At 41.8% G+C, this 16,540-nt stretch overlaps 1 protein-coding gene across 1 annotated transcript in view; it reads right to left on the bottom strand.

The window, feature by feature from the left end:
* Positions 1-4,967: 4,967 nt before the first annotated feature.
* The window catches only part of LOC117511159 (protein HIRA), a 41,518-nt gene continuing 29,945 nt past the window's right edge, over positions 4,968-16,540 (bottom strand). The window contains 9 exon segments of the mRNA XM_034171141.1: positions 4,968-5,588; positions 7,513-7,601; positions 8,315-8,478; positions 8,633-8,755; positions 8,837-8,942; positions 11,708-11,766; positions 12,755-12,916; positions 13,111-13,259; positions 14,245-14,355. Coding sequence (XP_034027032.1) covers positions 5,472-5,588; positions 7,513-7,601; positions 8,315-8,478; positions 8,633-8,755; positions 8,837-8,942; positions 11,708-11,766; positions 12,755-12,916; positions 13,111-13,259; positions 14,245-14,355 — 1,080 coding nt within the window. The 3' untranslated portion in view covers positions 4,968-5,471.

Genomic DNA, 16,540 nt, shown 5'->3' with positions numbered 1-16,540 from the left:
GCACGCTCCAAAGTTTGTTGGGCCGCAGGTCCAAATACTTAGCCTGGAAGAACCGGCAGCGAACGGAGCGTGCCTCTGCATGATTCAGACAGGGGGGACTGCGCAAGCCACACCTGACGTCTAGTGATGGTAAGGGTTGACATCAGTCTGCCAAGCTCTCTGGACATATAAGCAAAGGTTTGGAGTGAGGCATCACTAAGACTTTGCGTAGCATCATCAACCTCTGCCTCCTTCAAAGACTTTGATAGGGCAAGGGCTAAATGGGACAGTGAGTTGCCTAGGCGACCGATGCGAGCAGCTATGTCATAGGTTTTGGTGAGAAGGTCATCAGTGACCCTACACTGAGGTCGTGGGCAGTGGGCATCCGGCTGAGCAGCATCAGCTGGAGCCACAACCAGGTTCGCAATAATGCTGTCAACGGCGGGCATACGGGTCAGACCATACTGCGCCGAATCACACATAAAGCTGCAGTCCTGTGATAGATGGGTCAATGATTTGGGGTCCGCCCAACATCGATGGAGTTCCTCGATATATGGTTGTGAAACTGGAACGTTGAACTCAGGCTTCTGAGTGACTTTGAAAAAGGCACTTGAAGCGGTGGTTTCCGCAGGGGGATTGTCGACCCCAAGCCTGGATAAAGCCAACTGAACAGCTTGCTTGACAAAGGATAGTCCAGGTCCGGTTTGCGGCAGGGACTCTGCCTCAGAGGTGTGAGAGCCCACTAATGAATGGCTTGGAGAAAGACCCCTCTCATCCTCATCCTCCACACAGTTTATATCACTTGTCATGTACAAGGAATCAGTCGCAGCAACAGACACGACATCTTCCTCCTGCTGAGTAACTACATTGGTCTGATCAGCCTCATTAGGGACAACAGGAACTGTCACTGCATCCCCAGGCTGTAGATTCAGAAGCAAGGACTTAATCTGAGCAAACTCAGAAGTCAACGTTTTGACCTTTTCAGCCAAAGCATGGTTATGAGTAACCTTCTTAGCAGAAGGGGCTCCTGCATGTGGGCGTTTATGGCGCTTTGGTTCCTTCCTGGGGCTGGAGGCCAAAGTCGCACTAGATATTCCACTTTCCAATGCCGCAAGTCTAGCAGATCTCTCTGCCAGTGGCATGCTGGCACAATTAAGGCAGGCATTGCCAATCAGGGCTTCCCTCAGTTGTCCGATCCCAAGACACGAGGGGCAAAACATATGTCCATCATCTGGGCTCAAGGGAGCCAAACAGATACTATAGCCATGCAACAAAGGCCCTGTCCACATTGTGGACTGCATGCAGATGGTTAACGCAAGCCCTGACGGTTACAAATCTAAAGACAAAGCGTGAAGCACACGCAGTGTAAATAGTAACACGAGGCACAGAGCGTGAAGCACTCCAGCCGTCAACTTGACACGAGGCACGGAGCGTGAAGCACTCCAGCCGTCGACTTGACACGAGGCACGGAGCGTGAAGCACTCCAGCCGTCGACTTGACACGAGGCACGGAGCGTGAAGCACTCCAGCCGTCGACTTGACACGAGGCACGGAGCGTGAAGCACTCCAGCCGTCGACTTGACACGAGGCACGGAGCGTGAAGCACTCTAGCCGCAGACTCGGCACGGAGCGTGAAACACTCACAGTGTAAAAGCTAATACAAGGCCCGGAGCTTGAAACAATCACAGCCACAGTAATAACACGATGCACACAGCCGAAAAACTCACAGCCCAAGTGCTAATTCACTTAGAGCAACGACGACAACACTAGCTGCTAGCGGAGCTGTTAAACTTAGCAAATGGCGACAGTGCAGATGAAGTACTTCAAGGAGTGGAAAACACTCACGGCAAGCCCAACACAGTACACTACTGGTTCTGATACACACAATACCACGTTGTTAACGGGATTAGTGACACAACTAAACAAATAGCCAGCTTTCATGGAAACAACACCGCTAATGTGAACAGAGGAAAATACCCAGCAGGGCAGTGGCAAAGGCGCGCACCCGGCGTTTAGGAAGGTATACTCACGACATGCGTCAGTCAAAGAATACAAAAAACGGTGAAGCCGTGTCTCGCAGCCTCTGGAGGACGTGTGCAGTGCACGTAGCGCCAACCGAAGGTGGGTTGCGAGGCTACAAGTGAGAGCGGCAATCGCAGCTAAATGCGTTCTCAACCTCTAAGAATGCGAGAATGTAGAAAAGAAGCGAGCACTGGGTGCGTCTGGTATATAAAGACAACCAGTGACGTCACCCAGGTCACATCCAATGCCGTGACTTTGTTGGTATATATTCTCGACCTCTGTGCTGCACACATGTAGTTATCCAGGTGCTAAAGCACCGCCCTCTGGCGGTCAGGAGGAATGAAATGGAACCTAGATTTTTCTCCTCCACTAACTTTTATTCCTGAGTCAAGGCCCGCCGGCCCCATGTCGATGGGCGGTCCTTAGTCTGTTGTGAATCAGCACCTATGTGATTGGCTGCAAAGCGAAGTAGGCGAGTATAAATCGGGTGTCTGCCCGTGTTGTGTTCAAAGTTATGTTAAAAAAAATCTTATAGTGTGTGTGTGTATATACAACCCCTGGCAATAATTATGGCATCACCGGCCTCAGAGGATGTTCATTCAGTTGTTTAATTTTGTAGAAAAAAAGCAGATCACAGACATGACACAAAACTAAAGTCATTTCAAATGGCAACTTTCTGGCTTTAAGAAACATTATAAGAAATCAAGAAAAAATAATTGTGGCAGTCAGTAACGGTTACTTTTTTAGACTAAGCAGAGGGCAAAAAATATGGAATCACTGAATTCTGAGGAATAAATTATGGAATCACCCTGTAAATTTTCATCCCCAAAACTAACACCTGCATCAGATCAGATCTGCTCGTTAGTCTGCATCTAAAAAGGAGTAATCACACCTTGGAGAGCTGTTGCATCAAGTGGACTGACATGAATCATGGCTCCAACACAAGAGATGTCAATTGAAACAAAGGAGAGGATTGTCAAACTCTTAAAAGAGGGTAAATCATCACGCAATGTTGCAAAAGATGTTGGTTGTTCACAGTCAGCTGTGTCTAAACTCTGGACCAAATACAAACAACATGGGAAGGTTGTTAAAGGCAAACATACTGGTAGACCAAGGAAGACATCAAAGCATCGAGACAGAAAACTTAAAGCAATATGTCTCAAAAATCAAAAATGCACAACAAAACAAATGAGGAACAAATGGGAGGAAACTGGAGTCGTCTGTGACTGAACTGTAAGAAACCGCCTAAAGGAAATGGGATTTACATACAGAAAAGCTAAACGAAAGCCATTATTAACACCTAAACAGAAAAAAACAAGGTTACAATGGGCTAAGCAAAAGCATTCGTGGACTGTGGATGGCTGGATGAAAGTCATATTCAGTGATGAATCTCGAATCTGCATTGGGCAAGGTGATGATACTGGAACTTTTGTTTGGTGCCGTTCCAATGAGATTTATAAAGATGACTGCCTGAAGAGAACATGTAAATTTCCACAGTCATTGATGATATGGGGCTGCATGTCAGGTAAAGGCACTGGGGAGATGGCTGTCATTACATCATCAATAAATGCACAAGTTTATGTTGATATTTTGGACACTTTTCTTATCCCATCAATTGAAAGGATGTTTGGGGATGATGAAATCATTTTTCAAGATGATAATGCATCTTGCCATAGAGCAAAAACTGTGAAAACATTCCTTGCAAAAAGACACATAGTGTCAATGTCATGGCCTGCAAATAGTCCGGATCTTAATCCAATTGAAAATCTTTGGTGGAAGTTGAAGAAAATGGTCCATGACAAGGCTCCAACCTGCAAAGCTGATCTGGCAACAGCAATCAGAGAAAGTTGGAGCCAGATTGATGAAGAGTACTGTTTGTCACTCATTAAGTCCATGCCTCAGAGACAGCAAGCTGTTATAAAAGCCAGAGGTGGTGCAACAAAATACTAGTGATGTGTTGGAGCGTTCTTTTGTTTTTCATGATTCCATAATTTTTTCCCCAGAATTGAGTGATTCCATATTTTTTTTCCCTCTGCTTGGTCTAAAAAAGTAACCGTTACTGACTGCCACAATTTTTTTTCCTGGTTTCTTATAGTGTTTCTTAAAGCCAGAAAGTTGCCATTTTAAATAACTTTAGTTTTGTGTCATGTCTGTGATCTGCTTTTTTCTACAAAATTAAACAACTGAATGAACATCCTCCGAGGCCGGTGATTCCATAATTTTTGCCAGGGGTTGTATATCTGCAATATAGTGTAGTCATGTAATAAGAACGGAGTGTTCCATCATGCTGATTCTTTTCCAAATAGACGTGAATACTTTGGTTTTATCAATTAAACATATATAAAAAGATCAGATGGTTTTATCAATTAGACTGTTGTAAAAGATACGTTTTACCAAATACAAGGACATTTTGTGTGTCAGTCATTTTGAAGAGCAGCTAGGTTAAGATCAGATAGTTACAAGGACATTTTGGATGTGCGCCAGCCATTTTGTGCTATGCATCATGGAACACTATTTCACAGGTCTGGTCTTTTAATGAGCAAATCAAAATTGCTTGTTTTGTGCATTAATGTTAGGTTATACCTAATTAGGTTCTCATTATTAATTTTGCAAGTTAAAAGGTGGTAATTACTGTTGAAACAGTTATCCATTCGTTCACACATTATTTTACAGGGTAATACTAGTTTGCCAGCTGCTGACCGTGTCTGGGATTGTTGCAGGAAATCAATCATGCAAGACAGAAAATAGAAGCAGGTGTGGTGGAAGTTACATGTAGCTTGAAATCATCTTATTTGTCAATTTCTTTAATTTCCAAAGCCTAGGTCTTCATGGCCACTACTCCTTACACACACATTATATATATATATATATATATAAAATAAATAAAATCTTAAAAACCCTGCATGTACTCATTCTCATTTGTTGGATTACTCATGACAAAATGAATACACAGAATTTACTATAAACTAGTTATTTCATTTTTTATTTTCAAAAGCAAGTATTAGCTCACTGTTAATATTTTATTCTCATAAAAAATGCAAAGAAAAGTTGCCTTGTACAAACATTTAAAAATGACTAACAGCTAACAAAAAAAAGGGGGAAAAAAAAAAGCTGTACACATTAGTAAAGAGGAAGCACTTTGTCTCTTCCTCTGCACTCCATAGTGCCATTTGTTAAATTCTGTGCAGTAGAATATCACAGTAAAATTTTATCCACATACATTTATATACACACATACACTGAGCTGGCACAGGAGGGCGCCACTGCTTCCATTTATTAAACAAAAAAACAAGTACTTATGAATTTTTACAAGTTCACCGACGATGTGTTGAAGTGATTTCATGACTTCTATTGAATTGTCCGTTGACGGTTTTTAAAAAACACCATGTGACAGTTTATCCTCTCCAAGTGGATCAAAGAAATCCGAGTTCATTTCAGGGAACTGGTTTGAGTCTGACGGCTTTGTGGCGGTCATTTGTTGCGCAGTAGCTCCAGCTGGTCCTGGTACTCCGTGAACAGCCGCTGGAATCGCAGGTTCTCGCCAATGATTGGCAGTACCTCCTGGAGTAACTCCCGCTTACGCAGACCCTGAACACACAAACTGTGTTAACCACATACTTAAGTCACCCACTCAGGCTCATAAATATTAAGACAGAAGAAAAACTACCAAGGTCAAAGCTGAAAGTAATGAACTGATCTGCATGTATTCCTTAGCCAGGTGTGTTATTCCTTCGACATTTTATTTTATCCACATATTATTTGTACATTGTGTCACTGTGCAACAACGTCTAAACATATTACATTATTATTATCACAGTGATGTCATTACCATAATCTACGGTGCATCCAGAAAGTATTCACAGCGCTTCACTTTTTCCACATTTTATGTTACAATAATGAATCCCCCCCCTTAAATTGTACTCGCAACACCCCATAATGACAATATTAAAAAAAATTTTTTTTTTTGCTAATTTATTTAAAAAACAAAAATCTCGCGCAGAAGTATTCACACCCTTTGATCAATACTGTGTTGATGCACCTTTGGCAGCAATTACAGCCTCATGTCTTCTTAAATATGATGCCAGAGGCTTGGTGCAACTATCTTTGGGCAGTTTTGTCCATTTCTCTTTGCAGCACCTTTCAAGCTCCATCAGGTTGGATGGGGAGTGTCGGTGCACAGCCATTTTCAGATCTCTCCAGAGATGTTCAGTCAGATTCAGGTCTGGGCTCTGGCTGGACCACTCAAGGACATTTACAGAGTCATCCTTAAGCCACTCCTTTGATATCTTGGCTGTGTGCCTAGGGTCACTGTCCCACTGAAAGGTGAACCGTCACCCCAGTCTGAGGTCAAGAGCACTCTGGAACAGGTTTTCATCCAGGATGTCTCTTTACATTTCTGCATTCATCTTTCCCTCAAGCCTGACTAGTCTCCCAGTTCCTGCTGCTGAAAAACATCCCCACAGCATGATGCTGCCACCACCAGGCTTCACTGTAGGGATGGCACCTGGTTTCCTCCAAACATGACGCCTGGCATTCACACCAAAGTGTTCAATCTTTGTCTCATCAGACCAGAGGATTTTGTTTCTCATGGTCTGAGAGTCCTTCAGGTGCCTTTTGGCAAACTCCAGGTGGGCTGCCATGCGCCTTTTACTAAGGCTGTCTGGCCACTCTACCATAAAGGCCTGATTGGTGGATTGCTGCACAGATGGTTGTCCTTCTGGAAGGTTCTCCTCTCTCCACAGGGGAATGCTGGAGCTCTGACAGAGTGACCATCTGGTTTTTGGTCACCTCCCTGCCCTTCTCCCCCAATGGCTCAGTTTAGACGGGCGACCAGCTCTAAGAAGAGTCCTGATGGATCCGAACTTTTTCCATTTACAGATGATGGAGAACACTGTACTCATTGGGACCTTCAAAGTAGCAGAAATATTTCTGTTCCCTTCCCCAGATTTGTGCCTCAAGACAATCCTGTCTCTGAGGTCTACAGACAATTCCTTTGACTTCATCCTTGGTTTGTGCTCTGACATTCACTGTCAACTGTGGGACCTTATATGTAGACAGGTGTGTGTCTTTCCAAATCATGTCCAATCAACTGAATTTACCCCAGGTGGACTCCAATTAAGCTGTAGAAACATCTCAAAGATGATCAGTGGAAACAGGATGCACCTGTGTTCAATTGAGCTTCATGGCAAAGGTTGTGAATACTTATGTACATTTGAGTTATTAGTTTTTTTAGGTTTAATAAATTTACAAATTTACATTGTCATTATGGGGTATTGTGTGTAGACTTTTGATGGGGGAAAAAGTATTTAATCCATTTTAGAATAAGGCTCTAACATAAAATGTGGAAAAGTGAAGCGCTGTGAATACTTTCTGCACCGTACCCATAGAATGTGTTGAAAGTCTCAGTTAAAGGATGCTAATAACTTTTTTTAAAAATCTAAGTTTCTTTGAAGTAAAATTAGTGAAGTGAGCTTTGACAGGAAAATATTTCCCTGCTGTCTGAAAGTCCTACCAGACGTGTTGGTTCCCAGGAGGAACCCGCTGACTTGTGAACGGGCCCCAGCAGCTCCTTGCAAAGATCTCTGAGGCGATAGTCTGAACCTGAAGGTAAATCAACAAAACATCTTTTACACAAACTAAAAATAACCTTATTCTCTGCATGAAGGCCATGTCACTTTTTTTCTTCCCTACAAACTGTCAGCTGATGATTAAAAATAATTCTAATCCAATTACATTTTTTTCCACGAATCTGATTGGTTAATCGTGTGAGATTTCAGATCGTATATTATCGGGGTAATGGTGGCTAAATATTCAACCGTTTCACATCTGGATGTATTACTCTGCGGCCTGACTGGTGTTCTGACGACGTGTCATTCCTGCCCTCCAGGAAACTGTGCGGAGGACGCTACTGCACATGCATGCACGGAACTGTCGATTTATGCAACGAGGCGCATAATTCAACAGAACAGCGGCTGCGCAAGCTGCTAGCTGAGAGCTAGAGAAAGTCGTGTACCGCCGTCATAATGGGTGAATTTAAGCCACCATACGAAAGTATTGATGTGGATTCTGATACAGAATTACCATTTCACATTTGATGGTTTTCACATTTGATGGATTACTGCGCGCCTTGACTGCTGTAAGCTTCGCCGACCAAATTACCTACAGAAAAATAAACCGTGCAAACTATGGAATTGGATTAGAATGGGAATAACCCCGTTGTGTCTGATGATTTTCAGACATTCATGCTGTTATACGGTTGCAAATTGAGTTTTGCCGGAGTGCAGCTTTTGGCGTTCGGCTGCTGGTAGGGGTACCTTCAATGACGAGGAAGCGGGCATAGATGAGCAGCCAGTAGCGATACTCCTGTGCAGACTGCAGGCTCAGAGCCGACACCAGCTGGTTCTCCAGGAAGGCCAGCGTCATGCTCTGCTGCAGGTGGTGAGGGGTGGAGGAAAGGCGAGACGCCAGGCGGCCGGCACTACGCGCACACACACACACACACACACATGCACAGGGAGGTGTATTTCAAACAGCGATGGGTAAACGTCTGAGCACTGAACCAGCACGCGCACTGAGATCATCTCAGGCCTGACCGCGGAGTTTCTGATATGTTCAGGACTAAACACACGTACTTGAGGTTGCATCCCTGCATGACGGTCAGCGGCCCCGTGGACACAGGTGTATCCTGGGAGGGCAAACAGCTCCTGAAGTCGGCGCACTGGACCAGAGAATCACCTTTATCTGCTACCAGAGTCCTGAGAATGAGACGGTGAACATGTTCCTAGTCCTGCAGGCCTGTGTGAGATATTTTTTACTTATTTTTGAATGCATCTCACCAGGACTCCAGCGAGGAGTTGAAGCAGTAGGACTTCCCGTTGGACAAACTAATGACCGGCACGCCCTGCTGGGTCAGCAGAGACTGAGATACTGTGATGTCAGCACCTAGAGACAACAAAATGCAACATTTAACAGCGAGGAGGGCGGAGCCACAAACTAGAGCCTTACAAGGAAGACTGTTCTAGGTCAGACACACACGTAATTAAACATCTCTCACTGCTTCAGTACTTTCAAATAAACTCAAACAAATTCTCAATGGGAGCATTTTAATTACTTTTTAAAAAAAAAAAGGAGTACTTAAAGTATTCCATGTACAACTACTCCTTCCAACTATTACTTTAAAGAATCAAATAATGTAATATTTGATGTATTTATAATACAGGTGAACCCCATTAACTCATGCATGCGAAAGTCACGTTTCGGCTTTACTCGCGGCCGATTTGTGCACCCCGAAAATTTTGACTACTCTATAAAAGTGAAATTTGATTTGACTGCTTTTGGCAAAGACAGACGCATGTATAAATTCATACCCACGGGATGGGCCTGTGTATAAATTCAAACTAAAGTCTTTGAATCATCCACACTGATGAAGTCCTCATCGCTGAACTGCAGCAGCCTGGGGAGGAAGAAAAAGACCCCAAACCCACTCCAGATGAAGAAAATCATCGCCGTCCAGGAAGGAATTAAAGTTTTTCTGGTCAACCGTATTAACTCACGGTTTCAGATAACTGGCGGTCAGATTTTGTGGAGCTCAACTCATGCGAGTTAACAGGGTTCACCTGTGCTACTGAAAAGTATCTGTCATATATGACCATTTATTTTAAATACTGGTCTCTAATAGGCTGCAGCAACTATGCAGACTCCACCTACTTTGCACCCATCATGCTTTGCAACCACGACACATGTGAGATCAATGATTCCTGAGCACTACGACCTTCCAGAGAATTCCGTAGGAAGTTTCACAGCAGTTTCTAAATGACTGAATATCTTACTCAGAGAAGAAACTGATATATACAACCCTTGGCAAAAATTATGGAATCACCGGCCTCGGAGGATGTTCATTCAGTTGTTTAATTTTGTAGAAAAAAAGCAGATCACAGACATGACACAAAACTAAAGTCATTTCAAATGGCAACTTTCTGGCTTTAAGAAACACTATAAGAAATCAGGAAAAAAAAGATTGTGGCAGTCAGTAACGGTTACTTTTTTAGACCAAGCAGAGGAAAAAAATATGGAATCACTCAATTCTGAGGAAAAAAATTATGGAATCACCCTGTAAATTTTCATCCCCAAAACTAACACCTGCATCATATCAGATCTGCTCGTTAGTCTGCATCTAAAAAGGAGTGAACACACCTTGGAGAGCTGTTGCACCAAGTGGACTGACATGAATCATGGCTCCAACACGAGAGATGTCAATTGAAACAGAGGAGAGGATTATTAAACTCTTAAAAGAGAGTAAATCATCATGCAATGTTGCAAAAGATGTTGGTTGTTCACAGTCAGCTGTGTCTAAACTCTGGACCAAATGCAAACAACATGGGAAGGTTGTTAAAGGCAAACATACTGGTAGACCAAGAAAGACATCAAAGTGTCAAGACAGAAAACTTAAAGCAATATGTCTCAAAAATCGAAAAATGTACAACAAATGAGGAATGAATGGGAGGAAACTGGAGTCAACGTCTGTGACCGAACTGTAAGAAACCGCCTAAAGGAAATGGGATTTACATACAGAAAAGCTAAACGAAAGGCATCATTAACACCTAAATAGAAAAAAAACAAGGTTACAATGGGCTAAGGAAAAGCAATTGTGGACTGTGGATGACTGGATGAAAGTCATATTCAGTGATGAATCTGCATTGGGCAAGGTGATGATGCTGGAACCTTTGTTTGGTGCCTTTCCAATGAGATTTATAAAGATGACTGCCTGAAGAGAACATGTAAATTTCCACAGTCATTGATGATATGGGGCTGCATGTCAGGTAAAGGCACTGGGGAGATGGCTGTCATTACATCATCAATAAATGCACAAGTTTATGTTGATATTTTGGACAATTGAAAGGATGTTTGGGGATGATGAAATCATTTTTCAAGATGATAATGCATCTTGCCATAGAGCAAAAACTGCAAAAACATTCCTTGCAAAAAGACACATAGGGTCAATGTCATGGCATAGGGTCAATGTCAATGAGCAGATCTGATTTGATGCAGGTGTTAATTTGGGGGATGAAAATTTACAGGGTGATTCCATAATTTTTTCCTCAGAATTGAGTGATTCCATATTTTTTTCCTCCGCTTGGTCTAAAAAAGTAACCGTTACTGACTGCCACAATCTTTTTTTCTTGATTTCTTATAGTGTTTCTTAAAGCCAGAAAGTTGCCATTTGAAATGACTTTAGTTTTGTGTCATGTCTGTGATCTGCTTTTATTCTACAAAATTAAACAACTGAATGAACATCCTCTGAGGCCGGTGATTCCATAATTTTTGCCAGGGGTTGTAGATATATAAAAAAAACTTACATGATGAAATTCACGTCATTAACAAATGCAGTAAGTTACTGTGTGTATTTGAAATCAAACACTAAGTAATTGTACGTTTTCTATGAGTTGCTTTATTGTGGCTTTTAAATAATCTTAAGTATTGTCAAATACATCAAATTAAGAAACTGTGTACACATTCACATTTTCCACCTCAAATGATTCAAAGTAAGTATGTCCCTTCGGCTGCTCCCTTGTTTGCACTTGGGGTCGCCACAGCAAATCCAAGGTGGATCTGCATGTTGAACTGGCACAGGTTTTACGCCGGATGCCCTTTCAAAGTAATATTTGAAATACGTGTCTGACCCAAGTGTGAATTTTGCAGCATCTCACCAGACAAAACGGTCAGCAGAGACTCGTTCTTCACCACAGCTTTTTGTTTCTCAATGTCCCTGCAGCAAAACACAAGAACAATATCAAACTGACCCATCACAACAACAAAACCTAGCGGTACACAGGGAACAGATTCTCTCCAGAATCACATAGTGACCGTACCGTGATCACACAACTGCACTCTGCTCACGAGTCACCAAATTCTGTCTAAATCTACATCGAGAATTAATATTTATTTTGAGATTTTGTTGACAGCTGCATCACTACAACAACTGCACAAAAAAAGCAACATTTAATACTCAACCCCAGTCTCAACTTTGTGTTGATATGATTTATTCAGATATTTCCATATATTAATATTTGACAACTTTAACAAGCAACAATATTTTATGGGTATTTGTGTAAATACAAAATTAAGAAGAAATTTGTATCTGAAATTTATCCTTTAAAAAAAATTAAATTACTGTTTTGGCATCAATATAGACAACAATCCCTATCAATATCACATTGATCAATTATTTCAGTAGTTGCCACCTGTTGGTGAAGGAAGTAGAAAAAGGCTGAAAAATTATGCACTGTACAAAATAATAAAAAGACTCTACATCACACGGCATCATGTTTGGCATCGTTCATAGATGACAACACCAGTGTTGGCCATGTTACTTTAAAACAAATAATTAGTTATAGTTACTTTTCCCAAAAAGTAACCGAGTTACAGCATTATAAAAGTAATTAGATACTAGGGAAAGTATCTAATTACTGCATTACTTAAAAAATTTCAAATATGTCAATTAATTTGGATTTAAATCCAACTGTATGTTCAATTTTTATCAATATTTATAATAAAACTGAATATTAAATATGTTTAATGAATGAAATTAGCTTAATTATTAGTAACATGCTGCATTTTACATCAGTAACGGCAACGCCTCTGTAACAATGGAGACTGCTTAAAATATAACACCGTTATAACGGTATTATTACCAGCAGCGGACGTCACACAACATATAAAAATCTGGAGACTCAGTCATCACGGAAGAAACTGACCAGACGGACAGGACGGCGCCAGCGGTCAGAGACATGACAAAGTGTCCGGAAGAGTGCAGCGCCGACACGGGCGTGGCCAGCTGGATCGGAGGAAGGAGGCGGCGGCCACTGGAAGAGAAGACGGACAGCATCCTGTCCTCACACGCCACCGCGATGATGTCACTGAGGGAGAACGGGAAGAGTGAGGATCGTGAACCTGCTCATGTTCTGAAAAATGATCATATCTGTTCCAAAAATCAATTACTTGAAAAATACTCTCAAATGTATAAATGAGGGAAGAAACCAAATCCTCTCAAAAGCAGTAACAAGAAGAATAACTAAAAGTTGACTAAAGGGTAGGTGTTTGTTTGAGCTACCTGCTTCCAGCGGCAGTGATGACCGAGCTCGGCAGCAGCGTGTTCCACTCACGACCGTCCCTGCAACATCTCAGCTGGCTGAGTCTTGAACCCGCCACCAACGAAACCTCGTTCTCCACGTCCAAGAACACCGATGGCTCCATGCTTACCTGCAAGCACAAAACCTTTTATGTACACAAAGACGTGTGTAACATTCTGATGAAGACACTCACAGCAAACCAGAGACTTTACTTTTAATTATTATTATTATTATTATTATCATTATCCGGCACACAGACTTTCCTGACGACATTAGATTTAATGAAATGTCTTGAAGTAGACACATTTCTGCAACAAAAATTGTAGAGTGAAATTTTATCTGGTTAACTATTCTGACCAACAACTTTAAAGTCAAAGAAAATGAATAAAAAAAAAAATATTCATATGAATTGTCAAACAGCTGACTGAATCAGTTTTTTCCAAAGCCTTGTGACTACAGCTGACGCTCGCCACGCTGCTGCACTGTGAGTAAGAGCCGTGTTGTTACCAATAACGTCTACTCTTTTGGAGTTAAAATGCAGTCAAAGTGATTTTGTAAAGTTCCTGTACGTACACATTTGGGCCACTTAGTCTGGTTTCATGTTATAGTCGGACTGAAGAACTTGTCATGACGTCCCAACATCGCCGTCACCCGTATTTGATGCTAACTGCTGTGTCTGTGCGTCTGATGTCAGATTGTTGTTAATTTGGTGTATATTTAGGGAATAACCTTGTTGTGTCTGATGATTTGCGGACGTTCATGTTGGTTATACAGTAACAAATTGAGCTTTACTGGTGACGTGTTAGTGGAGCCAGTAAAAAGGAGTTTTACTGACGACGCGTTAGTGGAACTGGTAAAAAGGACTTTTACTGACGTGTTAGTGGAGCCGGCAAAAACGACTATTTGCAACTGTAATCCAGCATGAACATCCGCAAATCATCAGACACAACAGGGTTATTCCCATTCTAATCCAATTCCATCTTTGCACGGTTTATTTTTCTGTAGGTAATTCGGTCGGCAAGGCAGCGTCACCGTGGCTCTGCTCCCTTGGAGTTTCCCTGACCGTAAACACAGAGGAAGAACAGGTGAAGCAGAGACGGGTCAGACTGTGGTACCTGCAGGCTAAAGGCTTTCTGTGGACTTGGTATTGGCAGTTTGAAAACAGCTACAGGAGCTGGAGGAGCCGCCGTCGGCCTGCTGGGCTCCCGCTCTGATGGAGGAGTTATCTGACAAGAAAAAAAAAACAAAAACAAAAAACAAAACACTCTGTCAGCACAAATCCAAACAGCGTGGGTTATATTAAGACAGAAAAAAAAAAAAATCATCCTGACATCTGGATTTGCTTTAGCAGGTAAAGTGACAAGTTTCAACTTGGACATTTTACTTTCTGGTTTGTAAACAGTTTGTGGGTGATTCTTTAACTACGGGCACTATTGGCCTTGTAAATGTAATTTCCACAACACCATTGCCTTACAATATAAAGCGCCTTGGGGCAACTGTTTGTTGTGATTTGGCGCTATATACATGTGCTCTGATGTCACTGTTTATCTCCATAGAAATTACCCAAACAATCTTTCATACAAACTGTTTAAAAGGACATTAGTGTTGTGGTGGAAATTACGGCAATAGTGTGGGACAACTACATTTTGTTAAAAAAAAAAATCACAACAGTTGTATGACATTGAATACCCAATTATGTTTTGATTATTTTACTGATATTTTATTCAGAGATATTTTAAAACATTAGAAAAAACATTTCTTTACCATTCATTTTTATCATTGAAGATCAAAAGTCTGGGTGTGGGACAAGCACAAAACGGCAATATTTGCATATAATGATGCTGAAAAAATTGATTATAAAGATAACTATAAAAGTGTGAAATTTCCACTTTTTTCTGTTTTTCATACAATATGATCAAAGGACATAGTAAGTGCCCGTAGTCTAAGAATCAACCTTGTGAGTGAACAGGCTGGTTTATACTGGAGGTCGGTTCTGCCAGTGCGCCCACAGAGGAACTGAAGTTTCTTCTCATTCAAGATGGATAGAACAAACAGCTTCAGTCCTCACATGGATTAACAAGTGTTTCATCAGCACAGACCCATGGAACCCCAGGGAAACGTCCACAACCTTACTGTTGCCAAGTGACGCTTCTCTGCAGAAAGCTTTTACAAAGTACACTTCAATGATTTTGACATTTTGATCCCAAAATTATAAGACGTCCATGCTGTCAGTTTTTTTAAGCAAAGTGCACTACACTGACCTTGATCTTGCGACCTCAAGGTCAACAGGCTTCGAGGAGTGACTGTGTAATGTATATACCAGATTTGTCAATAACTGGATCAGTACAACTGACGTAATCTTTCTCACATCTAAAATGTGACATAACCGAATGAGTGACATCCAGCTCACTGGCTGTGCATCAAATACTAAGAACTAGAGTGTCAAAGGCCCTGTAGGCTACCGGCTCAATTAAAGCCCAAAGCAAAAGGGCCATTTTTGGCATAAAAATGGCTGCCATTTCCAAACAAACAAATCTACGCAAATAATTTTGGGACGGGAACAATGTCAATGACCAATATTGTGCCCTTGTTAATTGAAAAGAAAAGTTATCAGACAGTTTTTCAGGAAATTGGGCCCAAATACCCACATTGATTATTCTCGGCACAAAAACAGCCACCATTTCCAAACTAATGAATCTATGATCATAATTTTTTGATGTGAAATATGTCAATGACCCATATTACACCCTTGCCAAATTAGAAAAACCATTAGCGGTTTTGAGAAAATTGCCTTTAAGTGCTCAAAATGGGTATTCTCTGCATAAAAATGGCCACCACTTCCAAACGAACAAATCTATGGATATGATTTTGAGACGGGAACAATATCAATGACCCATATTACGCCCTTGCCAAATTAAAATAAAGTAATCAGACAGTTTTTGAGATATCGCAATAAACGGACAATGACGCTGACGACTACGACGGACAGTGCATCACAACACAGGGTTAGCGGCCTATTGACCAGTAACCCAAAAATGCACAACAATGTTCTATATAAAACCCAAGGTGGGCTGCGGTAGTGATGGCAATTTCAAAGCCTCATGAACCAATGCGACGTGCGAAGCCTCCGCTACTCTTTCCATGACAAAAACTCCTGTAACAGTGGAATGTGCCGTTCATTTCCAAACTGGACGCTGTGTTTTATCCGGGATGTCATCTTGCTAGCACAGGAATTGTGAAAAGATGTGGACATCAGCACTTTTTCGGCACACTGAGACAGACGTGCGGAGGAATTCCGCACGTCGCGGCGGTGCCGCATGGTGCAAAGCAACGCCGTGACAAAGCCTCACAGGACATGTTCTGGCATGTCCAGGCACATCCACAATTTCTCGGATAATCACTCGATGGAAA

This window comes from Thalassophryne amazonica, chromosome 5 (assembly GCF_902500255.1).
Source record: "Thalassophryne amazonica chromosome 5, fThaAma1.1, whole genome shotgun sequence".
In the NCBI taxonomy this organism is placed as follows: Eukaryota; Metazoa; Chordata; class Actinopteri; order Batrachoidiformes; family Batrachoididae; genus Thalassophryne; species Thalassophryne amazonica.
This window is presented reverse-complemented; position numbering and strand designations above follow the sequence as displayed.